Raw genomic sequence first — 22,028 nt, forward strand, 5'->3', positions numbered from 1 at the left:
GTAACTCCAGGGATTAGATTAAAATGTGTTAACCTTCTTATCTCCAAAGTTAGGATAGTTAACTATTCAGAGAACTAACTCTTTCTTCTAGATTATGTCAAATGACCTAGAAGCCCCTTTCAGGCTGAGACTCCATGTAAACATAATTAGAAGATAACTCAGAAGACTTAATTCTTTCTAGATAGAAAAACCGTACTTTAATAGCATAGTCTTAGAAATTTCACTGTATTGTAACTTAACACTTATGAAGATACCAATATTCAGAAGATAGGTTGGGAGGGCATGGCCTCAGGATTTACTCATATTTACCTTGACATACCTGGCTGGCCAGTTTCTGTCACTCGGATCCCTGAGTTTATCCAAGTAAACTGGATGCTGTAAATTGCATGCTGGAGCGATGCAAGGAACACCTTTTCCTCAGAAGGAATACTGACGTTATTTACTTGATGAGCTTTTCTAGCGTGGCCCATTGGTGAATTTTTTCTACTTTTTTACTTTATTTGTTAATTCTCTTACAACTCAAGTTTACACCTGTCAGGGACCATTTTCCTAAATGCTCTGAAATTAAAATTAAGTGAACCACAGGGGAAAGAAATGAATATCCTCTCATAATGATCATAAAACTTTCAACACTGCAGCAAATGCTGCTAGAATATTTAACAAGTAAGGGCAATTAACTGCTGCAACCTTGAGTGCTGTCAAATTAGCCCCTTACAATGACAAGCCACTTACAATGAATTCACATTTGGAAACAAAACATTACTTGGTCTGTAAGACTTTCAAAGATCACACAAAAACGTGAGAAAAGTAGCAGCAGTGTTAACATTGTGTTTTTGGTTTGGGGAAACAAGTGTTTGTCTCATTTGCTGCTTACATGAAATGTGAATTTCTTGCCTTCCCTTCAAATCGCTGAGAACTGGAATTTTTGAATATTAACATGGCTCAGCTTCTTAGTGTTATTCTAAACAATGGGGCTCGAAATAACACTTCCCAAATCAGCGAAACTAGGAAAATATTTGTAGTGTAACTTACGTAAACACATGGGTATTTTGAGGACAAGTGAAACTTAAAATTCAAAGCCCACATTTTCCCACCTGCAAATTGTAATTAACACATTGCCCCCTACTGATTTCCTAAGGTTTTTTTTTTTTTTTTTTTGTCAAGTTCTCCAATCTCTTGGGAAAGAGAAATGTAATGTCTAATACGTTATTTTAAAATAATTCTGGACCAGCTTGTATTTCTACATTTGCTGGGCTCTCCAAATGTTTTACATTTTATATTTATAGTAGTCATTTTCTGCTCTTAAGTAAAACTAGTCTGAAAAGAGAGGTGCTGGAAAGTGTTCTGTTGTTGTTTTCCAGCATCATCTAGGACTGAGGATGAAGTGGACTAGACAGCTGAAGCGACTGCTTAGCAATTTTTGAGACTTTTTTGGTAGCCAGATACTGAGTTTTAACAGGAAGTATGGTCTGGCACGGCTTGGAGGGCAAGGAGGATTAGGAGACATGCATAGTAAGAACCAGCAATCGCAGGAAGTTGAGGCAACAACCTAACCAAAAATAGATAGCACTTATAACTAAAATAGCCTATAAATGTATGCTTAATGAGCCTGTGTACGTTTACTGAACTTTTATATAGCACTTAAATTTACAAAACCTTTTCAAAAACACTGTACTCTGATTTGAGCTCCCAGTGACTCTGAATTAAGTTGGGCCATAACTCCATTTTTATGGATGAGGAAACCAAGAGAGGTTGTGGGACTTTCCTAAGGTCACCACTAGGGAAGAAGCTAGAACCAAGACCCTCCATGTGCAGCTTTAGGCTAGAGCCTGCACAAATCCTTGTCTGGGCTGTGTGTTCAAAGCTTTTGGTACAGTAGATTTTCTTGTGAGTTACTTAGGTTTTTGCCCTGTGCTGTGTAATGTAAGAATTAACCTTCAATGTTGATTTTTTTCTTAGCATAGTTTAGCAATAACTGATTAACCCTAGTTTAATATCCCCAGAAAGTCTGCTCTGTTAATTAGACAATCATGTAAAATTTTAGACTGAAGAACCAATACCACACTAGAATTTTATTACCAAAGCCCAACTCATGTGTATCTTTGCCTTTTCTACAGTAGTTTTCCATGGTTCCTATTTGAGGTGGTTATTTTCTTAGAAATAGCGTAGTATTAATAGATCTTTGGTCACCAAGCCTCCTTGCTTCTCTTGCTAGTTGCAAATCAGCATTGAAGATCTAGACAAAAGCAGGGAATGAAAAAGGCTCTTCTACAAGGACTGACCAAAGATCTATAAATTCTTGGTGCCAAAATTTCAGTAACAGTATGGTTTTAGTCTGTTTTGTTTTGTTAGCTTATCTCTTGTAAACTCTGAGACCTTTATTCTGTTACATAACAATCTTATGGGATCAGAATTCCAGATAGCTCCATAAGCTTTGCCTTTGAAATGTTAATTGTGGATTTTCAAAATTGTGCTGTTTTGGCTGGCTGATAACGTTTCTAAACTTCTGGCCCAAGCATATGACTTGTAAAGAGTTTTCTCACAGGCTTACCAAAGCATAAAGCCTCTATGGTTCACTAGTCCAAGGTAAAGTTGGACAGTGAAAGACGTAAGTTCTCAGGCTAATAGGGTCTACATTCCTTGTCTTGAAAGCCAAGCCTTCAAAGCCCCTGGATGATGGGGAAAGGATTTTGAAGTCTTTTAGTTCTCTTTTTGAGAGCTTGTTCTAATGGGATTGGAGGGCTTGCTAGTGCTAAAAATGGATCCAAGGCAGATAGACATACAGTCAATCTAGAACTCCCATTGTCATCTGTACAGAGCACTGGGGGCTCCGGATGTTGATTTGAACCAGCCTTTACCTGATCAGTGTTTGGAGTTGGGGGTACTAAGAACGGGGAGAAAATTGGTCTGCCCATTTTACCGAATTTCTAGGAGAAATTGGTCTGAAGCCACTTGAGGTTTGGAGTAGACAGATTCCCAGGCTCACTCTAGAACCATGCTCGGCCTGTGGTCTTGGAGCATGAGCACGTCCTGGGGACATGTCAGAAAGGTCTTCTCCCAGACGGCTGCCAGAACTCCTGAGTCAGAATCCGCATTCAGCTTAGATCCACGGAGATTCTGACAGACATCCAAGTCTGAGGAGGAACTGCTCCTCAGTACTTACTTTTCTTCCCATTTTCCCAACATTCCATGCCCCTGCCCCCGCTTTTTTTTTTTTGCCTGAGCTAACCAGCCATTTAGGAATCTTGTAGACTAGGAAAATGTCAGACCCTGCATTCTGGGGTCCGTCCTGGTCTGAGTTTATTTTTTTCGTGTTCAGGTCCAATGTCTAAAAAGACCATTTCAGGTGTTCTTTAGCTCACCATTCCTCTTGGTTGCTGTGCCCAGGATGGAGTTTCCACAACCATAAGAGAATGAAGACAGAAAGTTGGGTCCAGGCAGTGAAAAACTCTTCTTCCTGCCCAGGACCAAAGGACTGGAATTAATTTGCAGGAGGGCAGAGACCTTGCCTGATCCGTGCATCCCTTCCAGCTTCCAGCTTCCAGCCTGGTGCCTGGCACAATGTCAGCATTCAGCGTTGTTGGATAACAGAAGGAATGGTGTCCCACGTGTGCCTGCTGGACTTCAAGGGAAGTTTTCTTTTTTTTTTTTTTATTTTTTATTTATTTTTTTTTTTTTTTTTTTAATTTTATTTATTTATTTATTTATTTATTTTGAAACAGAATCTCACTCTGTTGTCCAGGCTAAAGTGGCATGGCCACAGCTTAGCTCACAGCAACCTCAAACTCTTGGGTTCAAACAATCCTCCTGCTTTAGCCTCCCAAGTAGCTGGAACTACAGGCACCCACCACAATGCACTGGCTAATTTTTTTTTCTACTTTTTGTAGAGACGAGGTCTCATTCTTGCTCAGGCTAGTGAAACACTCCTGAGCTCAAGGGTTCCCTCTGCCTCAGCCTCCCAGGGTGCTAGAATTACAGGCAGAGTCACTGCACCCAGCAAAGGTTTTATTTTCTTAGTTCTCAGAAGTAATAACATTTGAGGTGGTTTAGCCAGAGTTGTGATTGATAAATCACTAGTGCTATGTTCTGTTATATGTTATTATTGTTCTTTCATGTGGTAACTAGAATACACCAAAGTTCTATAAATTTTTGGTACCAGAATGGATGTTAGATCAAGATTATTTTCCTGGCCAGGAGTTTGAGATCAGTCTGGGTGACATAGCCAGACCCCATTTCTGCAAAAATTTTTAAATGTACAAAAATTTTTAATTTTTTAAATATAGTCCTAATTACTCAGAAGGCTAAAGTGGGAAGATCACTTGAGCCCAAGATTTTAAGGCTGCAGTGAGCTATGATCATCCCACTATACTCCAGCCTGGGTGACAAAGTGAGATCCCATCTCTAATAAAATAGATATATAATTTTTTCCTTCAAAGATAGTTGTTAATTTGGTAGTGAAGTGGTACTTTGAGGTATAGACATTAAAAATGATGAAATTTTGAGCTCATATTTGTGATTTTTTTTTTTCCAGTCCCAAGCAGATTTTAGACCTAGGAAATTATCATTACAGTGTGAGAACTAGAGCTTAGGAGAGTCATCACTAGAGCATATGAAACTTGCTTTCTAATGTACATGTTCCTTCTACACAGCGGTCTCAGGAGGGCCGTTTTGCCACCAGGATACATTCACAACACCTGGACACATTTTTCTTGTCAGACTGATGAAGCTTGCAAAGCACAGGTTGATTCCCCCCCCAGCATGAAATCACCCGGCCTGGACTGCCGTACTGCTGAGATCGAAAGACTCTGTTCTGGAACACTGGTTCTTAAACTCGGCTGTGGTTGGAATCACAGGGAGCGTTGCCTCTTGTCCGCTTCTCCCTCGGAGGTGGTGGTGTACTTGGTCTGGGATGTGTCCGGGACAGCAGAAAGAAAAGCTCCGCAGCTGATTCTAATGTGTGGCGAAGTTTGAGAGCCAATGATTATTAGAAAAGTTGGCTTCCACAATGCTTAAGGTTCTTTAAGAGGTTCCTGACAATTTATTTTTGTATTTTAGCAACATCTAACTCTGCATGGTACTTCATAGACGCTTCAAGTATGTTGAGTGAATTCTAAGTGGTTATAGTGCATGCCTGAAGAATAGAATAAGTTCTCTGTCATGACCTCTTGATCATGTTTGCCTTTCATTTAGGTAAAGATTTTAATTTTCTTTTTAAAACTCCACAGTAAGCAAACTGGAAAGCAGGGAGGGATTTGAGCTATTTACTCTTAGGACTTACAAGGGTTGATGATCACGGGACAGTGAGAGCTGGGCAGTTGAGCAGGGCACAGGGGTCCTGCCGCATCAGACGGCCCTGAGCAGCGGCTACACACGCATGCATGTGGTTACTGGTCACTAGAGCGGAACGGAAGCCTCTGCCCTTTGGAAGATCTGTCTTTATTAGAATTTCTGAGGTGCAATTTGAGTTTGGGGCAAAGCAAAGGGATTCATGACAGGCTGTTGTTTGACAAGCTATTTGGCGGCAATTTCGTGGGTTATTTTCCTTATTCCATAAAGAGTTATTAAACAGGGGGAGGGGCCTGAGCCTGAGGGAAGCCATTGAACATTCCTTTGATCACTCAGGGCCCAGTCAGAGGAAAGATCAGGGCAAACAGCACTTCAGAAGTAGCATTCCTCATTTAGCACCTTGAGTTTCCATGGACCCAAGTGAAACAGAAAAGCAATGACCGTTCTACACAGATAATTTGTAATTTTTTTAATAGATAGGAAGTATGAATTCAAGTTATATTATGTTAAAAGACACAGACATGACTACATGTAAGTATTTAATAAGTAGATATTTTCACTGATCACCAGACTCTGACAACTCCACTCATGGAGTTACTGCCTTATTGAGTCATTCACAAGAGTCTGAGGCAAGTGTTCAAACTTGTATTTTGAATGTGTGGTAGGATTTGAAGAAAGAATTATTGAATATAAATTATATTTGCTCTAAAAAAGAAAACCTTGGCTCTTTTCCTCTTTTTGTCTCACGAATGAGTTCAATCAAGGTTCAGAGAGGTCGAGTAACAAACTGAAAGAAGGTAAGTAACTGGCAGTCCGGACTGTGTGGGTTTCTGGATTCCAAAGACCAGTGTACTTTCCAGACAAACTGAGTTTTAAGTCCCCTTGTTTCTGGCATTTCTGCATAGCAAGCCCTAAAATGTAAGGGACTGTTGACATCTGAGTTGCTGCTGCCTTGTGATAGATTCAGCCCAATCCTTTAACAGTGGGAAGACAAGTTAATGAAGCATTTATTTTTGCTGAATAACTAATGGTGTCATCATCTAGGTGTTCATTTGAAAAGCCTAGCTCTTTTATTAGCTTCTTGGTTGCAGGGCAACTGTAGGAGTGTTCTCGTGCATGTGTGTTAAGTATTAACTGCTGATGCTGCTCGAATGTGAAACCCTGTAGCCTCACAGTAATAAATGTTTTTATGAGGATGGGGCAGATTTAACATTGGCACAAATTTGACTATCACATTTCTCTAGTTTCTCATCTGCTTCTAAGAGGATGTTTTGTCTCAATCTGATCGAAATTAAGATGAATGTTTTGTTAAGTCTACAAGAGTGATTCCAGGTTTAAGTATCTTGGGGGCTCTGTTGCACAATTGGTCAGGAGACCTTTCTGTCTCTGCAAACATATCCAAATAGGAAAAGTTTTAAAAGGCTATTATGCAACTACATGAGTGCTGGAATTTCTCCTGTGAGCTGCAACTCCATTAAAGTCAGTATATTGCTAGCAAATAAAGGTTTAGGCTTTACTTCCTAATTAAAGGTAAATTTGTAATAAAGATAGCTTTTTTAAAGAATACTTTTCGTAGTTAAAATTTCTAAAGTTTCATCAGTGTATTTATTAAGTACATACTTTTAAATCTACAAAAATGAGAGTATTTAGCCAGTGTTCCTCACCCAGGTTAGCTAGTCACCATTTTAATCTTAGAACACATTAATGATTTATCGTATTAACCTTTTCAACATAGTTCACTGTATTTTCAGCACCTTGAAAAGTTCATACTGTTGAATCATAGTTTTCCAGGAGCAGTGACAGAGTTCTCAGAGAAGAGTGCCACCAGATGTCATTTTAGCCTTGTAAATAAGCAGGAGAATGGTCCTTTGTGATTCTGATAAAGATAAGTCTCTCTGGCAGCAACACAGGCAGAAGGGGCAGAGCCCTAGAGGCAAATGTTTAACTGAAACATTTCCACATTTCTAGGCCGATGTTCTTTGTTCAGTGGAGGCTTGATTGTGTTCTTTTTTTTTTTTTCAAATTGTATGTAATGTTCTTATTTGGAGAGCGTGAAAGCTTTAAATGTTAGAAAGCCATACTGTACAGGTGCTGGTGGTGTAATCTTTTCCCCAGCATAGTATAATTTATGGTCCTCTTTGAAAATGAATATCTGCCCTGTGTCTTGGATGTTCAAAATAAGAGATAAACATTTCAAAACAATTCTTTTAAAGGATGGCTTTTCATGACTTGATCACAGAACAGTCATGTAAATGCACAAAGATACAGTATGAGACCTTCTACTTTGAGAAATTAACTCTGCTTTTCCTTTAGTGAACCTGGAGTTGCTTGCAAATATGGAAAACACATTCTCTCTTTTACCTGCACCTTTAAAATGTCATCAATCTAGAAATTTCAAAAGTCAGACTTGGCCGGATACCACATTTCTTCACATTCCCTTTTGTTTAACTTTAGGCTAATTTGTCCTGACACTGCAGCTGCAGGCTCTGCACTGCACAGTCTGTCATTAAGAGCACCACGAATGATCTGGAGGATCAGAACTGTTGGAAGTTAATTTGGCGTAAACCTAACTTTCAAAGATCTCTTGAGCTATGACATTTCACGTCTATGTGCAGTCACCTACACATCTGTTTTAAGAAGTTCTTGCTTATATTATAAATGTGACCTTTACAGTTATCTTTCAGAGTGCCTAGTGCTTTGAAGAGGAATCCCAAGGAGATGGAGATATCAGATTTGTTAAGCATGTTTCATAGGAATGTCAGCCTCCATCAAATGTCTGTCCTTTCTTTTCTCTTTAATCACATAGTCATCCTGTCAGCTGGTAGAAAATTGTGGTATTAGAACCTTATGATAAATTAATCATGGCAATCAAAGTTCTAGATCCATGCTTAATAGTCAGCTATTAAGGGTTTTCTCTTTTACAGACAAGAAAATCCCAAAGCTCCTTCCAACTTTAAATTTTATAAACCTTCCTGGTTCAAATATTAGTCGCTGAGACCCCCTAAACCGGCAATTCTCAACCTGTGGGTCACGACCCACAGGAACTATATTAAAGGGCCGTGGCATTAGGAAGGTTGAGAACCACTGCCCTAGACTAAGTCAACCATATTTTCCTGATGGAGAACTAGACACTCTCTGTGTTTTAGACACTGGAATAAGAGGACCTAGCAATAGAGTGCTGTTCTCTGACTTTGGTTTAGCATCTAGCAAACCTTGCCAACCACCATGGGCATCAGCTAACTCTAGAGACTGATCAAATAAATATACTGCCTTTAGAGATCTCTTTAGTAGTTGGTAACTCCTAATCTAGAAAATCCATCCTTTTCATTGATCTAATACAGGAGCCCTGTTGGTCAGTGAATTATCTGAGCTACCCCCTTCAGATCTACCTGCGAATTTACATCTAAGCCGTTCTAGGTGTGTTTCGGATTTGCCCTTTATGTTCTTCTAATGACTCTTTGAGACAAAGTTAAAGATTATGAACCTTAGCTTGAACTGACTGGTGTCATGGCAACTGGCACTTCACCTTTTGCTGGTCCCCACCTCATACATGCTGCAATATTTGTGCACATTAATAATTCATTTGCAAAGTGCCAGATCTCTTTGTGCTGTCAGGCTGTGTCAAGGATGGAATATGCTGTGCTATCTCAGATGTCATTTACCAGACTGTTAAGGGCAAGAGTAATTAGAAAGGAAAACTCGTCGGGTTACTTGGGAAAATTCCTGAAATGCAATGCTTTCTAGTTACCCTTACTGGCATTTTTCTTGCAAAGTAAGGAATAGAATTAGTATTGACCAAAGTTTATTTAATAATGTGCCCCAGACAAAAGGCAGGAGTTTGGTTGTGGAAATAATGCACAAGCAGTAATTACTCACTTCTGTTCAGGCAGCAGAGGAAATGATTAACAGCCTTGGTGCTCAGGAGCCTGAACACAGGCTTAAGAAGCTGAGTGGTCCTGATGTGGGTGTTCTCATGCACAGAGTAGGGGCTGAGTGAGAGTATGATACAAGCTTTGGAAAACAAACACTCTGGGTTCTGAGGCTGATTCTGTGGCCTTGGGTAGTTTACTTCACCTCTAGCTTCCTCAGCAGCATGTGTGGTGTTAGGAGTTGCTGTTGTAATTACAGTACTATGTCTGGTGAGCCTTTCTAAATAAAGAATATAGGTCTTTGCCTTGACATGTAGAAAATGCAAAGAGTCTTCATTTATACCGAAGGCCAAATTTGTTTCTAATTAGGCAAAGAAATCACACTTTTGCAGTTTTAAGTTGAACATTGACCCTCTACTGCTTTAAAAAGCAAAAACTTCCCCTCAAAAGAAAAATTCATATTTAAGCCAACAAATATATTTTACTCGCTAATTAAAATTGAAACACATTTTTCAGAATAATGTTTATAACACACAATTAGAAAAGACTTTAGTCATGTAGCCATATTTGGATTCTTTGGTTTTTCTTTTTTCCTTTTTTAATTTTTTTTTTCCTTTAAACATAAAATCAGGTTTGGTGCCTGTAGCGTAAGCAGCTAAGGCGCCAGCCACATACAGCAGAGCTGGCAGGTTCAAATCCAGCCCGGGCCTGCCAAACAACAATGACAACTACAACCAAAAAATAGCCAGGCGCTGTGGCAGGCACTTGTAGTCCCAGCTACTTGGGAGGCTGAGGCAAGAGAATCACTTAATCCCAAGAGATGGAGGTTGCTGTGAGCTGTGATGTCACTTCACTCTACCCAGGGCGACAGCTTGAGGCTCTGTCTCAAAAAAAAATAAGTAAATAAATAAATATAAAATCAGTTGCTTATTCTCCTCCAAACAAATTTGGAGTTGGGATCTGGGAGAAACAGGCCCAAATGTCATCTTTTAGACTTTAAAGCCACAATACCCTGTGTATCGGAAGGACAAACTAGAACTGTTGTGCATTTGATGCACTGGTTTAACCCAATTAAACCCTGGTGCGTATAAATTCTACATAGAGGAATGAGAGTAGCTCCTGTTTTACTCATCATTGCCAAATCATAACACAGTACCTGCGCGTAAGAGATGTTCAAGGATTATTTGCTGAATGGCTAAATTAATACCAAGACTAGGAGAGGGGACATCAATCAGTTTCAGAACTTCACAACAAATTACCCTTAAATAGCAGGAACTTGTTAATCTTCTTCACCTACCTTTATGTGGTGCTGAGGATCTGGATTAGTCATTTAACACCTGCAGGCATGACCACAGCACGTGAATCCTGAGAAGTCATTAGCACCAGCCCTGTCTGGGGTCTGAGTTTCGGTCAGAGCCAGGCACCTGCTAGAGTTAGAGTGGACCCTGGTCACGTAAGCAGACGTGGCCAGTAAGCCCAATCTGTCACGCAACCAAGTAGCAGATTCCTACTGCTATATTATGTTGCATATAACTTCTTAGAACTTAATATGACTGAGTCCTTACATTTAGCTGTATTAAGAAATTTTAAAACAAATAAATAGGGCTCTTCTAAATTTATCCCTGTCTTCGAAGACTAGACAAATTTATAATACCTAGAAATGATCTCTTGTTAATATATAAGCTCCTTTGTGATGTTGTCTTAATTCAATTCTGAGATAGAATGGTCATAAAGAAATTATATTGCCTACTGTTGAGCCCATAATGACCTGAAGTACCAGTTCTGGACTTTTGGGGACATTGGGCAGACCAAAATATAATGACTGTCATAATTACCCTAACTATTGCTGTTGATTACTACAAAGAAATACAATCAGACCAAAACCTGTCTCTCTACCCTCAACGGTGTACTAGGCAGTCAGTCATGAGAAGTGTGTTCACTTGCTTACCTCTGCATTGCCTGTCACTGTGTCGTGATTCTCCCTGAACATTTGGAAGACTGATCTGGGCCTTCCAGCTTAGTCTGGGACACCCACAGAAACAGATGTGAGACAATCAAAATCAGAACACTATCATTTGTTAAGGTGAATAGTATCAACTATATGTCTTAGTGAAATATAGACCAAGTCAGGCTGGCACAGAATAATATTACAGAAAGGGCTGACACCCTAATTGCCTTCAATAAAGAATTATTGGGAGACTTCAATGACAAATTAATATAAAACACTTTGAAAAGCATAAAAGACTATATAAATACATGGTTAATGTTACACTTTGGCTTATATAGGAAGGGCTTGGAGTAGTTGTTAGGAAGTGTTCATGGATAAAAATGCATGACACAGGTTACTCATAAGGGGACTCACACATACAGGATGCGCGTTCCTGCATGATGACCCAGGAGACAGGCTGTGGGAGACTTTGTGATATTTCACAAAGATCGCATCATGAATCTGAGCAGGGAAACCTGCAGAGTTAATGTAATGACTGGTTTCAACTTTGCACATGTAAAAGTTATAACCACTTAGATATTCACGGAGAAATTCAGTAATACCTCAGCCAGGAAATCCTGTGAGAAGGGAATGGACCTCTTCCTCAAGTCTGCTATTGAGTGTTGTGTTGTGTTTTTTTTTTTAATTTCATAAATCACAGGAAGCTGTGCTGGCTGCAGGATATAACTCACCAGTAGACAGATTGCTCTTCGCTGCTTTTTAAAGAAGCAGGTTATAAAACTGTTGGGAGCCTAGGAGAGTACTTAATAGATCATCTTAAGCATTTTGAGATCTTTTTTTTTTATGCAGGCTTACATTTTGTAGGCCAGAGAGCTAGAGGAGAAAGAGTTTAGTGAGACATCAGGACAGCCTTTGGGTCTTCCACCCTGGACCATATGTCACTCACTGTGTGGCACTGAGTGGCTGGTCTGCTGCCTCCCTGGGAGAGCCACTGCAGGGAGTCCCACAGTGGAGTGTGATCATTCAGGAAACTGTAGGTGCTTGTCAGTGCACATCTAGCATTATGACACATCTTCATTAAAAGGATTCTATGCTTTTACCCTGTTTTTTACATCCTAAAATACTTTGCCTCTTGATAGTACACTTTGTTAAGAAACATTTGGATACTGGAGCATTCTGCTGGGATATTCTTTCATGAGGCTGTTACTATATAGACAAAGTTATAAGGTAACACCAATACAAGGCCCCTTTTCATAGGCAGGCTGGAGACCCCTCACTGATCAACAGATAGCTGTGCTGGAGTGTCATGAGCGTTGAAAAACTCTGGCATCAGCTGAGCATAATGGCTCATGCCTATAATCCTAGAACTCTGGGAGGCCAAAGTGGGTGTTTTGCTTGAGCTCACAAGTTCAAGACCAGCCTGAGCAAAAGTGAGACCTTGTCTCTACTAAAAATAGAAAAACTGAGGCAAGATGATCGTTTGAACCCAAGAGTTGGAAGTTGCTGTGAGCTATGACGCCAGCACTCTACTCAGGGTGATCATCAAGCTTGAGACCTTGTCTGGAAAAAAAAAAAAAAGAAAAACTCTGGCATAGAACTAGTTTGGGTCAGCACATAACTAGTTTGGTTTAGTTTGGGGTTGTCAGTTGAATAAAAGCCTTCTCCCAATGGCTTTCTTTTCATCTCTAGACATCGTCCCCAGAAGCTCTTGTGTCGGTCTTTTTGGTCATGGCTATCACAGTAGGCCTGCCTGCCAGTGATACCATGCCAAGCTAAGTAGACACTTAAAGGATCTTCTCTTGTTGATAAGTGTAAAGTATTTTTAAATGCATTGGATAATGTAATAACATTGTATGGGTAAAAATTTGTTCTGTGATCTTGCATTGGGTTTTAGATGAAGCTCATGGTATCGGTTCTAAAGCTCGAATCTTACTTTTCTTTCAGACCACTAAGGCTTTTCTCCCAACGATGCTGGAGATTAATCATGGTCATATTGTGACAGTTGCAAGCTCCTTGGGATTGTTCAGTACTGCTGGAGTTGAGGTTTGTCAGATATAAGAAAAATGTCCTTGATTCAGTCGTGTTACCTTGTGATGAATACACCCAAACCTTAAGGAGAGTACCTACTGCCTGTTTATGTGACAGCCTGTATATCTGTGAGATGTTCCACAGAAGCCCAGGGCCAATGTTGAAGTGGAATTCTCCCTCTTCTGCTACAAATCACGTCACTAACAAAGCAGCAGCAAGAGAAGCAGGTGGCCCGTCCTCAGCGTGCCCATATTCATTAGCAGCCGTGCTTGATGATGATGGGAGGCACAGGGTGAAGAATGGAACCATGGAGAACTGTGCTGTAGGGACAGATAAATGAGGCCAAAGGTTCACTTTCTATTTGGTCGATTTGCCAAAACTGAGCTATCTTGGATTAGCTCATCATATGTTGTGGTTATGGCCAATGCCAGGTGTCCTGCATTGTAAGTTTACGGAACTGGATTTCTTCAAACCCTGCCCTTCACCACGTTCAAATTAGAAAGCTTGTGTATATGTATCATTCTGTGCTGTTTGTCCTGTCAAATCGAAAACATCACTCCATGCAAATACGCAAAAGGACATGGACTAGGGCAGCTTCGGTATTCAAGGGGTTTATATTTCCCTTCCTAAAGTTAAAGTTGAGTTAGGAACAAGAACTTTCTCTCTATATTGTATGCCCTGAAGGGTAAGTTCTAGTTTAAATTTACAAGGTATAGTTACCAATTTCATTTTGACTTCTTCTTAAAAAGAAAGATCGTAACAATTTACAAACTTAAATTAGACTAGACTTTGTTCTTCATGCATTGATTTAAACAAACTGGTTTTTCTGTCTCCTTTACTGAACAAGAGGCTGTTTGTAAATTTTCCAGACACTTCAAAGTGAAGCTCTCTCCATTTTTAACTTTAGCTTGTTAGCTTTCATGGAATCCTTTGTGGTAACTTCCCCAAAGTCATCTGATATTTAGTTGATGTGGCAAAAAGTGCTCATCTGTTTCTGCCGTTGCTTTGAAAATATTATTTCTGCACTGAACCACATCAGATACCTGTACTTTAAAATGGTTTCCTTTTCTTTGCTTAGTCACCTATAACCTTTTGTATCAAACATCTAACCAAAGTGATATGACCAGGGAAGCTTCAATCTGGTCAGGGATTAGAGAAATACTTAATGTTTCTGTTCTTCCCCCCCCCCCCCCCAGGATTACTGTGCCAGTAAATTTGGAGTTGTGGGTTTTCATGAATCCCTAAGCCATGAGCTAAAGGCTGCTGAAAAGGATGGAATTAAAACAACCTTGGTTTGCCCTTACCTTGTAGACACTGGCATGTTCAGAGGCTGCCGAATCAGGTCAGTGAGAACCTATCTTACTACCGATAAAAAGAGTGATATTGGGAGAACATGTGGAGTTGGATCCTCACACATAGTCAGCCTTGCATTTTAACTGTCATTGGACAATCCATGGTTTTCACTGGTCAGGGGTTTGTAAGGTTTCTGCCAATGGTATACAAGATTGGCAAGTGAGGGACCAGTGTCACGCTAGTACCAATTTGCAGAAATCAGTCCAGAAGGATCAGATAGGAAATAAAGGAGAAAATGTAATTACCCATTATTTTCTTAGAAGCTGCATCTTTAGGAGTTATTTTCTTTCTTCACTATTGGTGTTGGTAAATAAGGCTCAGAAGAAAGTTCCTTCATGTGACTGACTTTGGTTGAATGTGAAGCAGTGTCGCTGTTGCAGAAGAGTGATGTGCCCCTTTCCTCAAAAGACGATTGACTATTACTCTCCAGATTTGGAAACTTCCCTTTTGCAACAAGTGTATGTAGCTAGATTCGCTCTGATGGGATGAGAAGAACCATTTAGATTTACTAAAACATAAAATGCCCACACACATGGAAAGAAGGCAAATGGGAATATAAATGTCAAGCTGTATCTGTCAAGTTTGAAGCAGCCGTGTGCTCGTATCGAGCCTTTCCTGCCGCCCCTCAAGCCCGAGCTCGGCAAAGTAAACAAAACCATGAATCATTAGGAGGGTGCTTGTGAAGACATGCTTACTCTGAGATGTTTGCTTGGGTGAATTTGAAAGGCAAGGGAAGAAAACCAAACCAGTTCCCTGTTAGTCGGCCACTCTTCACCCATGCTGAACTGAACATGCAGCAGGGAGGTAGGTGGAGAGGGACTGAGTCATTTCCATCTCGGGCTGACTCCCAGGCTGAACTGGGAGATGGACTCCAGCTGTCTCTCATTGTGTGTATGTGTGTTGGTTTGCTTTTTTCCTCTTAAATATTGAGGAACCATTTGCTGGGGGGCTGTTTTCTATTTAGCCTAGTGGGAGGTACAACTGTCCAAACTGTGGTAGGACAATGAAAGTAATATTATTATTTCAACATTGAACTTAGTAAGCCATGCGTGGTGGCTCACGCCTGTAATCGTAGCACTCTGGGAGGCCAAGGCAGGTGGATTGCCTGAGCTCAGAAATTTGAGACCAGCCTGAGCAAGAGCAAGACTCCATCTCTAAAACTAGCTGGGTGTTGTGGCAGGTACCTATAGGCCTAGCTACTCAGGAGATTGAGGCAGGAGAATCACTTGAGCCTAAGAGTTTGAAGTTGCTGTGAGCTGTGATGCCACCGCACTCTACTGATGGCAACAAAGTGAGACTCTATCTCAAAAAAACAAAAACGTGTAACTTAATGAATTAAGCTGAGAATAGATATCTGTAATGCCCTCATTCCAGAGGCCTGTAGAGAATATACTTTAGCTTTTCCTATTCAGCCATCCTAGAAAATGTATAGCTGACTTTCCTTTCACTCAGAAAGGTTATGCCAGTGTTTACACATGCTCATTTTAACTGCATCTAATACTAAAAGCTTGGTATGTTTTTAGGTTACCTATACCAAAGACCCTCTCCTTTTTCTATTGAGAGAAAAAATTAGAAAAATAATTTAAGATACATTTTAAGGCATCTTAAAAACCTTCTCATGTTATAGAAAAGCAGACAGATTTTGCCTTTCCTTTGAAGGCAAAATTAGAAGAAAAAATTAGAAAAATAATTTAAGATACATTTTAAGGCATCTTAAAAACCTTCTCATGTTATAGAAAAGCAGACAGATTTTGCCTTTCCTTTGCTTCTTCCTAACCTATCTTCCAGACTGTGCCAATAAAATGCATTCATAGTAGGAAAATTTGGAAAATACAGAAAAGCACCATGAAGAAAACAGAATGTACCCAAAGCCCCATCACACAGATAACATCACTGTTAATGTTTTGATATGTGTTTCCAAAGTTCCCTATTGTGTGAATTCTTCATTTCAATTTTGAATGTGTAACTTTAAGGAAAGAAATCGAGCCTTTCCTGCCGCCCCTGAAGCCTGACTACTGTGTGAAGCAGGCCATGAAGGCCATCCTCACCGACCAGCCCATGATCTGCACCCCCCGCCTCATGTACATCGTGACCTTCATGAAGAGGTAACGTGGAGGGGTTCCCTTGTGGGGTGAGTCTTTCTGTGCCCACCCGATGTCTCGACACCAGTCCCCGAGTTTGCTAACAGCTGTGACTCTCTCTTCCAGCATCCTTCCTTTTGAAGCAGTCGTGTGCATGTATCGATTCCTAGGAGCAGACAAGTGTATGTACCCCTTTATTGCTCAAAGAAAACAGGCCACAAACAATAATGAAGCAAAAAATGGAATCTAAGAATCTTTTTCTATGGAATATCATTTCTATCAGAAGACGATCAAGATGTTTCAGTCCAATGCACATCAGCATTACTGACATTCTATGGATTCTAACCCCTTGTTGACTTTCTTTTTCCAATCAACTTTTTAAAAAAATAAAGTGTAAATTAACTGACTTAGAGTACTTGGAAAATTGATCAGTACAAGTGAGCTTGGTTTGTTGCCAACCAGAGTCCTTTTAGACAGAAGCCTAAGACCAGTCAGATCTTTAGATAAATGCTACATGACGTCTTCAGGCTACCGTTATTTTTTTAATGAGCAGAGAGTCTAGAAATGATAACTACGATGTATTTCATGTATGTGATTTTTTTCCAGGATTCCCGTAGAGTTTATTCATTCCTGTCATTACACTAGCCAGTTGACATCCTTGCATCTTCAAGGACTATAGTGCTATGTTTTCTAATGTTTTCTAAGTTTTAGTTTTGTGAAGCCTATGTGGTTTTTTTCCATGGTGTTATATGTTCAGCTCTTTTAAAAAGGAATTTTGAAACCTCTGTCAATTCCAAGTAAATGATGTCTGAGTATTAAAGTAAAGGTGATCAGGTCTCTTTATTAAAGTCAGAATGACTAAAGTTCTAGCTGAATTTTTTTATCTCTGAAATACTTCATTAAGTGTATGGAGACCTAGTCATCCAAAAAGACCATACATTTTCTACCTATGAATTTTGCTGCATACAGAAAGTGCCCTTTCCTCAGGAGGTTGCTATGTTTCATTTCCTTGGATGGACTCTTATCTAGATACATAGCAGCTCTGCAAAGAAACAGTCTCTAAAAATGGGAACTTCTGCATTAAAAAGTCCCCATTTTTGTGCCAACTATGATTACTGAGGGGGAAAATCTTATTCTATGGAGTATGTATGGAAGGGTGTAAAGATTCTTTTGAAAGGTTTATTCACATTGTAGAACAGCAAATGACATTTTTACAGTATTTTTTTGTAAAGCAAACTATTTTGTGCCTTGAATTTGGTATATGTGTATTAGTGAAACATTGTAAAAGTGAACTTCTACCTCTGTATCTAAATGTATACCATCCACTTGTAAATTACTATAAACTATTATGTGATTGCTTTTTTTTTTTTTAGACTGTCTTGTTTAAATAGTGACCAATGTTTAAGGCTATGAAAATAAGCCAACTTTTACTAATTGGGAAGTTTTATAAAGGACTGATTAAATTTTGAAAATTACACGCAACTGACTGTGTGATTATTAGTTATCAGCAGTGTTGTAAGGGAAATCTTGTGTTCTTTTTCTATGTCATACCCCACCTTAAAGAAAATCATTTGAATGAAATAGTGTTTGGGAACAGACATTGACAGTCCAGGATGCCATTCACTCAAATAGCCAATGATGTTAATCACCATCTCCTCAGAGATTGTCTTCCATAAAGCTGGTTCCTGGTACCAAAAATGTTGGTTTGTTTACACTAAAAGTGGGAAAACAGAATCCTAGTCCGTGTATGTGCATTTGACTGTGCTGCAGATGAAATCTGCTCTGTATCCACTTACAGGAAAGATCCTGGCTGGCTGCTAGTGTTCCCAACACAACCCAAGTCTAATTAAGGAGGAGCTTCATTGTATGTTTGAATTTCCCCTTATGAAAGATAATCAACCCTCAAGGCCACTACGACAATGGAGGCACCGGGCTGCCTCTTAATTTTCAATTATGGATCTAAATAAGTACTTTGAAGTGATCTCGTAACAGTGTGGGTTGGGGACAGCTATTTTTAGAAGTTAGCCAGGTTTGCTTCCCAGCTAACCTGGAGCACACTAAACCATCCTAGAGAAATCTGCTCTAATTTAGCAACCCACTCATCAACCTTAAACCTAAGTCTTCTATACATTTAATTTTATTCTTATGTGTTGTACTTAAACCTATTTCTGTTTTTGTTTGTTATTGCCCTTATAAGATTGTCCATCCCCCAAATTCAATAAACCTAATCATTAAACGTTTTTGTAGAAGTCTTTCATTGCCATGTCCCAGCCCAGTTTAATTATTTGTGTGGCCCTCCCTTAAATGTTGTCTACATTCTCCTTCCCTGTAGTCTCCAGTCCCTGGTCCGAAGCCTGTTAGGAGCTGGACAGCAGAGCTCCAACACCCCGTACCACCCCCTCCCTGTCCATGGAAAGATTGTCTTCCATGAAACTTAGGATCCAGGTTGCCTGGCAGGTGAGCAGAGGGCTATGGAGTGAAGCGTCTTCATCTGCATTTACAGCCAAAGCCACTCCCCATTGCTACATCACTGGCTTGCCGCCTGAGCCACCCGCCCAATACTCTGGAAAAATTGTCTTCCGTAAAGCTGTTTCCTGGTACCAAAAATGTTGGGGACCCCTGCTCTTTCCCATCTTCACCTGTGGAATTTGGAAAGGGATACCAGTTAATTCAAGTTTAGAATTACGGGATTCCAACATGTCATATTTCTTCATCCCAGGACCATTTCTTAGTTAATGCTACAGTGCTGATGATATGTGTGTGGTTATGTTTTTTTCTAAACATGAAATCTCGTCAAGTCTGTATGCTTGTGTTAATCACTTACATAATCGCCAAGGTTACTTTCCGAAAGACTGGTTGTTTATCTCCCTGTACCCCCTCCCCACCTAACGTTAATGCTGACTTGAACATGTTCTCTGTTCTGCCATCTGGCCCATACATGCAAATGTTCAGTGCTCCTGGGCTCAGGCTGTCCCCCTAGGGCCCCACTTCTGCTCCCCAGCCAGTACTGGCCTGTCCCTCTCTCCAACCATTCAACCAGCTTAATGATAATCATACTGAGTGGGACCCAAGAATCCAAAGTTTTGAAGGCAGCAAAGATAAATTCCAACTATTGTTTTCCCCTTGATCTACCAGGTCTGCTGCTCTGTCACAAAAGATTAGGTGAGCTTGACAGGATTGAACTGCATAAAGCCAGGCGTGTGTGTGTGTGTGTGTGTGTGTCTGTGTGTGTGTGTTTTCTAAGTATCCTATTTCCTTGAAAGGTTATAGCTTTCAAGTTTTTCCCAAGTTAAAAAAAAATCAAGTTAAATGTCTTTTTCAAAGTTTCTTTTTCAACTGGCAGAAATAATTCTAAATTGATGTTGACCTGAATCTTGGAAATTTGCTTTTGCCTCCAATAAAATATAAAATAAGTGGGGGTCAGGGTTCTTTCCATGCCAAATATATTGCCTGTGTCTGATTAAAACAAGGAATGGGGAAAGCAAGGCTAATGGCTCAGCGGTGGCTGGACACAGGGCCAGGGTGCATGCGATCAGCATTCACACACAGTCGGCTCAGGAGGCATCTGCTAAGCCAAAGGGACTAGAGCCGGTAACTTGTAGGTAACTCACAAGTACAAATACATGTACCTTTGTGTGCACATGCCAGAGAGGAAGTCGCAGGGAGTGCTGAGGTCTCCTGAAAGGGTGAGGGAGAGGTGGCAGCTGAGGTAAGCCTGGAAGGTTGGTGAAGTTAGGAATGGGAGTTTGGGCATTCCAGGGAAAGATTGCCAAGAAAGGGCCAGAAGTCAAACAAGATTATTCTCATCTGGCTGAAACATAGAACATGGGAAGAGAATGCCATCTTGAGAATGGCCTTCATTCCAGGCTGAGGAATGGGTTCTTCATTCAATACAGAAGAGGGAAGTGCTTGAAAGTTTTTTTAGCAGGAAAGCAAACATGAGCAGAGTTGTGAGTTAATAGGATCAATGAAGGGCTATAAAGGAAGTCAAGACACAGGAAGCAGCGAGACCAATTACAATGGGAGCTAGTGCCCTTGTCCACGGGGAGGTGATAAAAAAGAGCCTGCTTGAGAGTGGGAGCAGTGAGATGGGGGAATGGGCAGCTAACCAAAGACAGCTCTTCCCTGGAGATCAGCCAGATGAGCCAAGCGGTTTGGTGCTTTTTGTTTTTTTTTTCTCTTTGTGACAGTCTCACTCTGTCGCCTTGGGTAGAGTGCCTTAACATCATAGCTCAACAACCTCAAACTCTAGGGCTCAAGTGATCCTCTTGCCTTAACCTCCCCAGTAGCTGGGACTACAGACACCTGTCACAATGGCTAGTCTCTAGATAGCCTTTAGATTTTTAGTAGAGATGGGGTCTCAATCTTGATCAAGCTAGTCTCAAACTCCTGAGCTCAATCGACCCACTGCTGTGGCCTCCCAGAGTGCTAAGATTACAGGTCTGAGCTACTGTGCCTGGTGAGCCAATCAGTTTTCAGTGGAAAGAACCATATTCACAGTGAATCTGATTTAGAAATCACAGTTTAGAAATGCTGCGTTGGAGACACCAGGTACCAGTAACTGGCAGACAGGTGAACATCCAGCTCTGGTCCTTAGGAAAGAAGTTGGTGCTAAGATTCTGGAGTCGTCTGCACAGAAGCTGGAAAGGGAACCACACTGGGAGGGAGGAAAAAGCACAAAATAAGAAGAAATCCAGGGGCCCAGCATGGGGAGCCTGAGGGAGCAGCGGCAGGAGTCATAAAAAGTGATGGAGTGAAGTTAGGAAGGGAACTTCCTCCTCCCAAGCAGAAACCAGACTAGAAACAATTATCTCCTCTGCCTGGACCTAATCCCTAGGCTGAGTCACACTTGAGAACCCTCCGTCTGGCCCAAGAAAAAGAGTCTGTGTGGCCAGCCTTGGGGCAGAAGCCCGAAAGGTGAAGGGCAGTGCTAACAGATAGCACATGGAGTCTCGGACCGCGCACTCGGGTTTCTAGTAACTGAATCCATTGTTAAAATGACCAAAGGAAAATTTCTTCCTAAGTGAAACCTGGAAACTGTTGTTCTTTGGCAATTTTGTTTGTTTGGCCTCAGAAGCATGACTTGCTTAAATGCACAGGCGATGTTTCATAAGAACCCTGGGGGAAAACAACGCACTTCAAGTATCACCAAATGGATACATGTTAGTTCAAATGAACCATTTTTACGTGCCAAAAAGATGAGACAGGGCCCAGTTTCTATCAGTCTGCTCGAATAGTAGGACTCTCATCTGGTCCCAGAAGCACTAAATTCACTGTAGGCCAAGAACCGCTCCGGGCAGGTCCTGGTCAAGATGGACATCCAGCACCCCAGGCTCTATTGCTCAGGACCAAGGCGGAGCAGTGCGTGACCGCAGTCTAGCCACTATTTATTATGACTCTTTCTGAGGCTTATGTTCCTACATTCTGTTTCAAAGCACATGTTTCATAAGGCATCTCTCTTTG

General features: G+C 40.7%; 1 protein-coding gene across 1 annotated transcript in view; it reads left to right on the forward strand.

Annotated features, from left to right (window-relative positions):
• RDH10 (retinol dehydrogenase 10) overlaps positions 1-18,040 on the forward strand; it is a 27,900-nt gene extending 9,860 nt beyond the window's left edge. Inside the window, exons 3-6 of the mRNA XM_003800037.2 lie at positions 13,048-13,146; positions 14,328-14,473; positions 16,458-16,589; positions 16,692-18,040. Coding sequence (XP_003800085.1) covers positions 13,048-13,146; positions 14,328-14,473; positions 16,458-16,589; positions 16,692-16,815 — 501 coding nt within the window. The 3' untranslated portion in view covers positions 16,816-18,040. The remainder of the gene's footprint in view (positions 1-13,047; positions 13,147-14,327; positions 14,474-16,457; positions 16,590-16,691) is intronic.
• The last annotated feature ends 3,988 nt before the right edge of the window (positions 18,041-22,028 follow it).

Source organism: Otolemur garnettii, unplaced genomic scaffold (assembly GCF_000181295.1).
Source record: "Otolemur garnettii isolate 467f Iridium unplaced genomic scaffold, OtoGar3 scaffold00163, whole genome shotgun sequence".
NCBI lineage: Eukaryota > Metazoa > Chordata > Mammalia > Primates > Galagidae > Otolemur > Otolemur garnettii.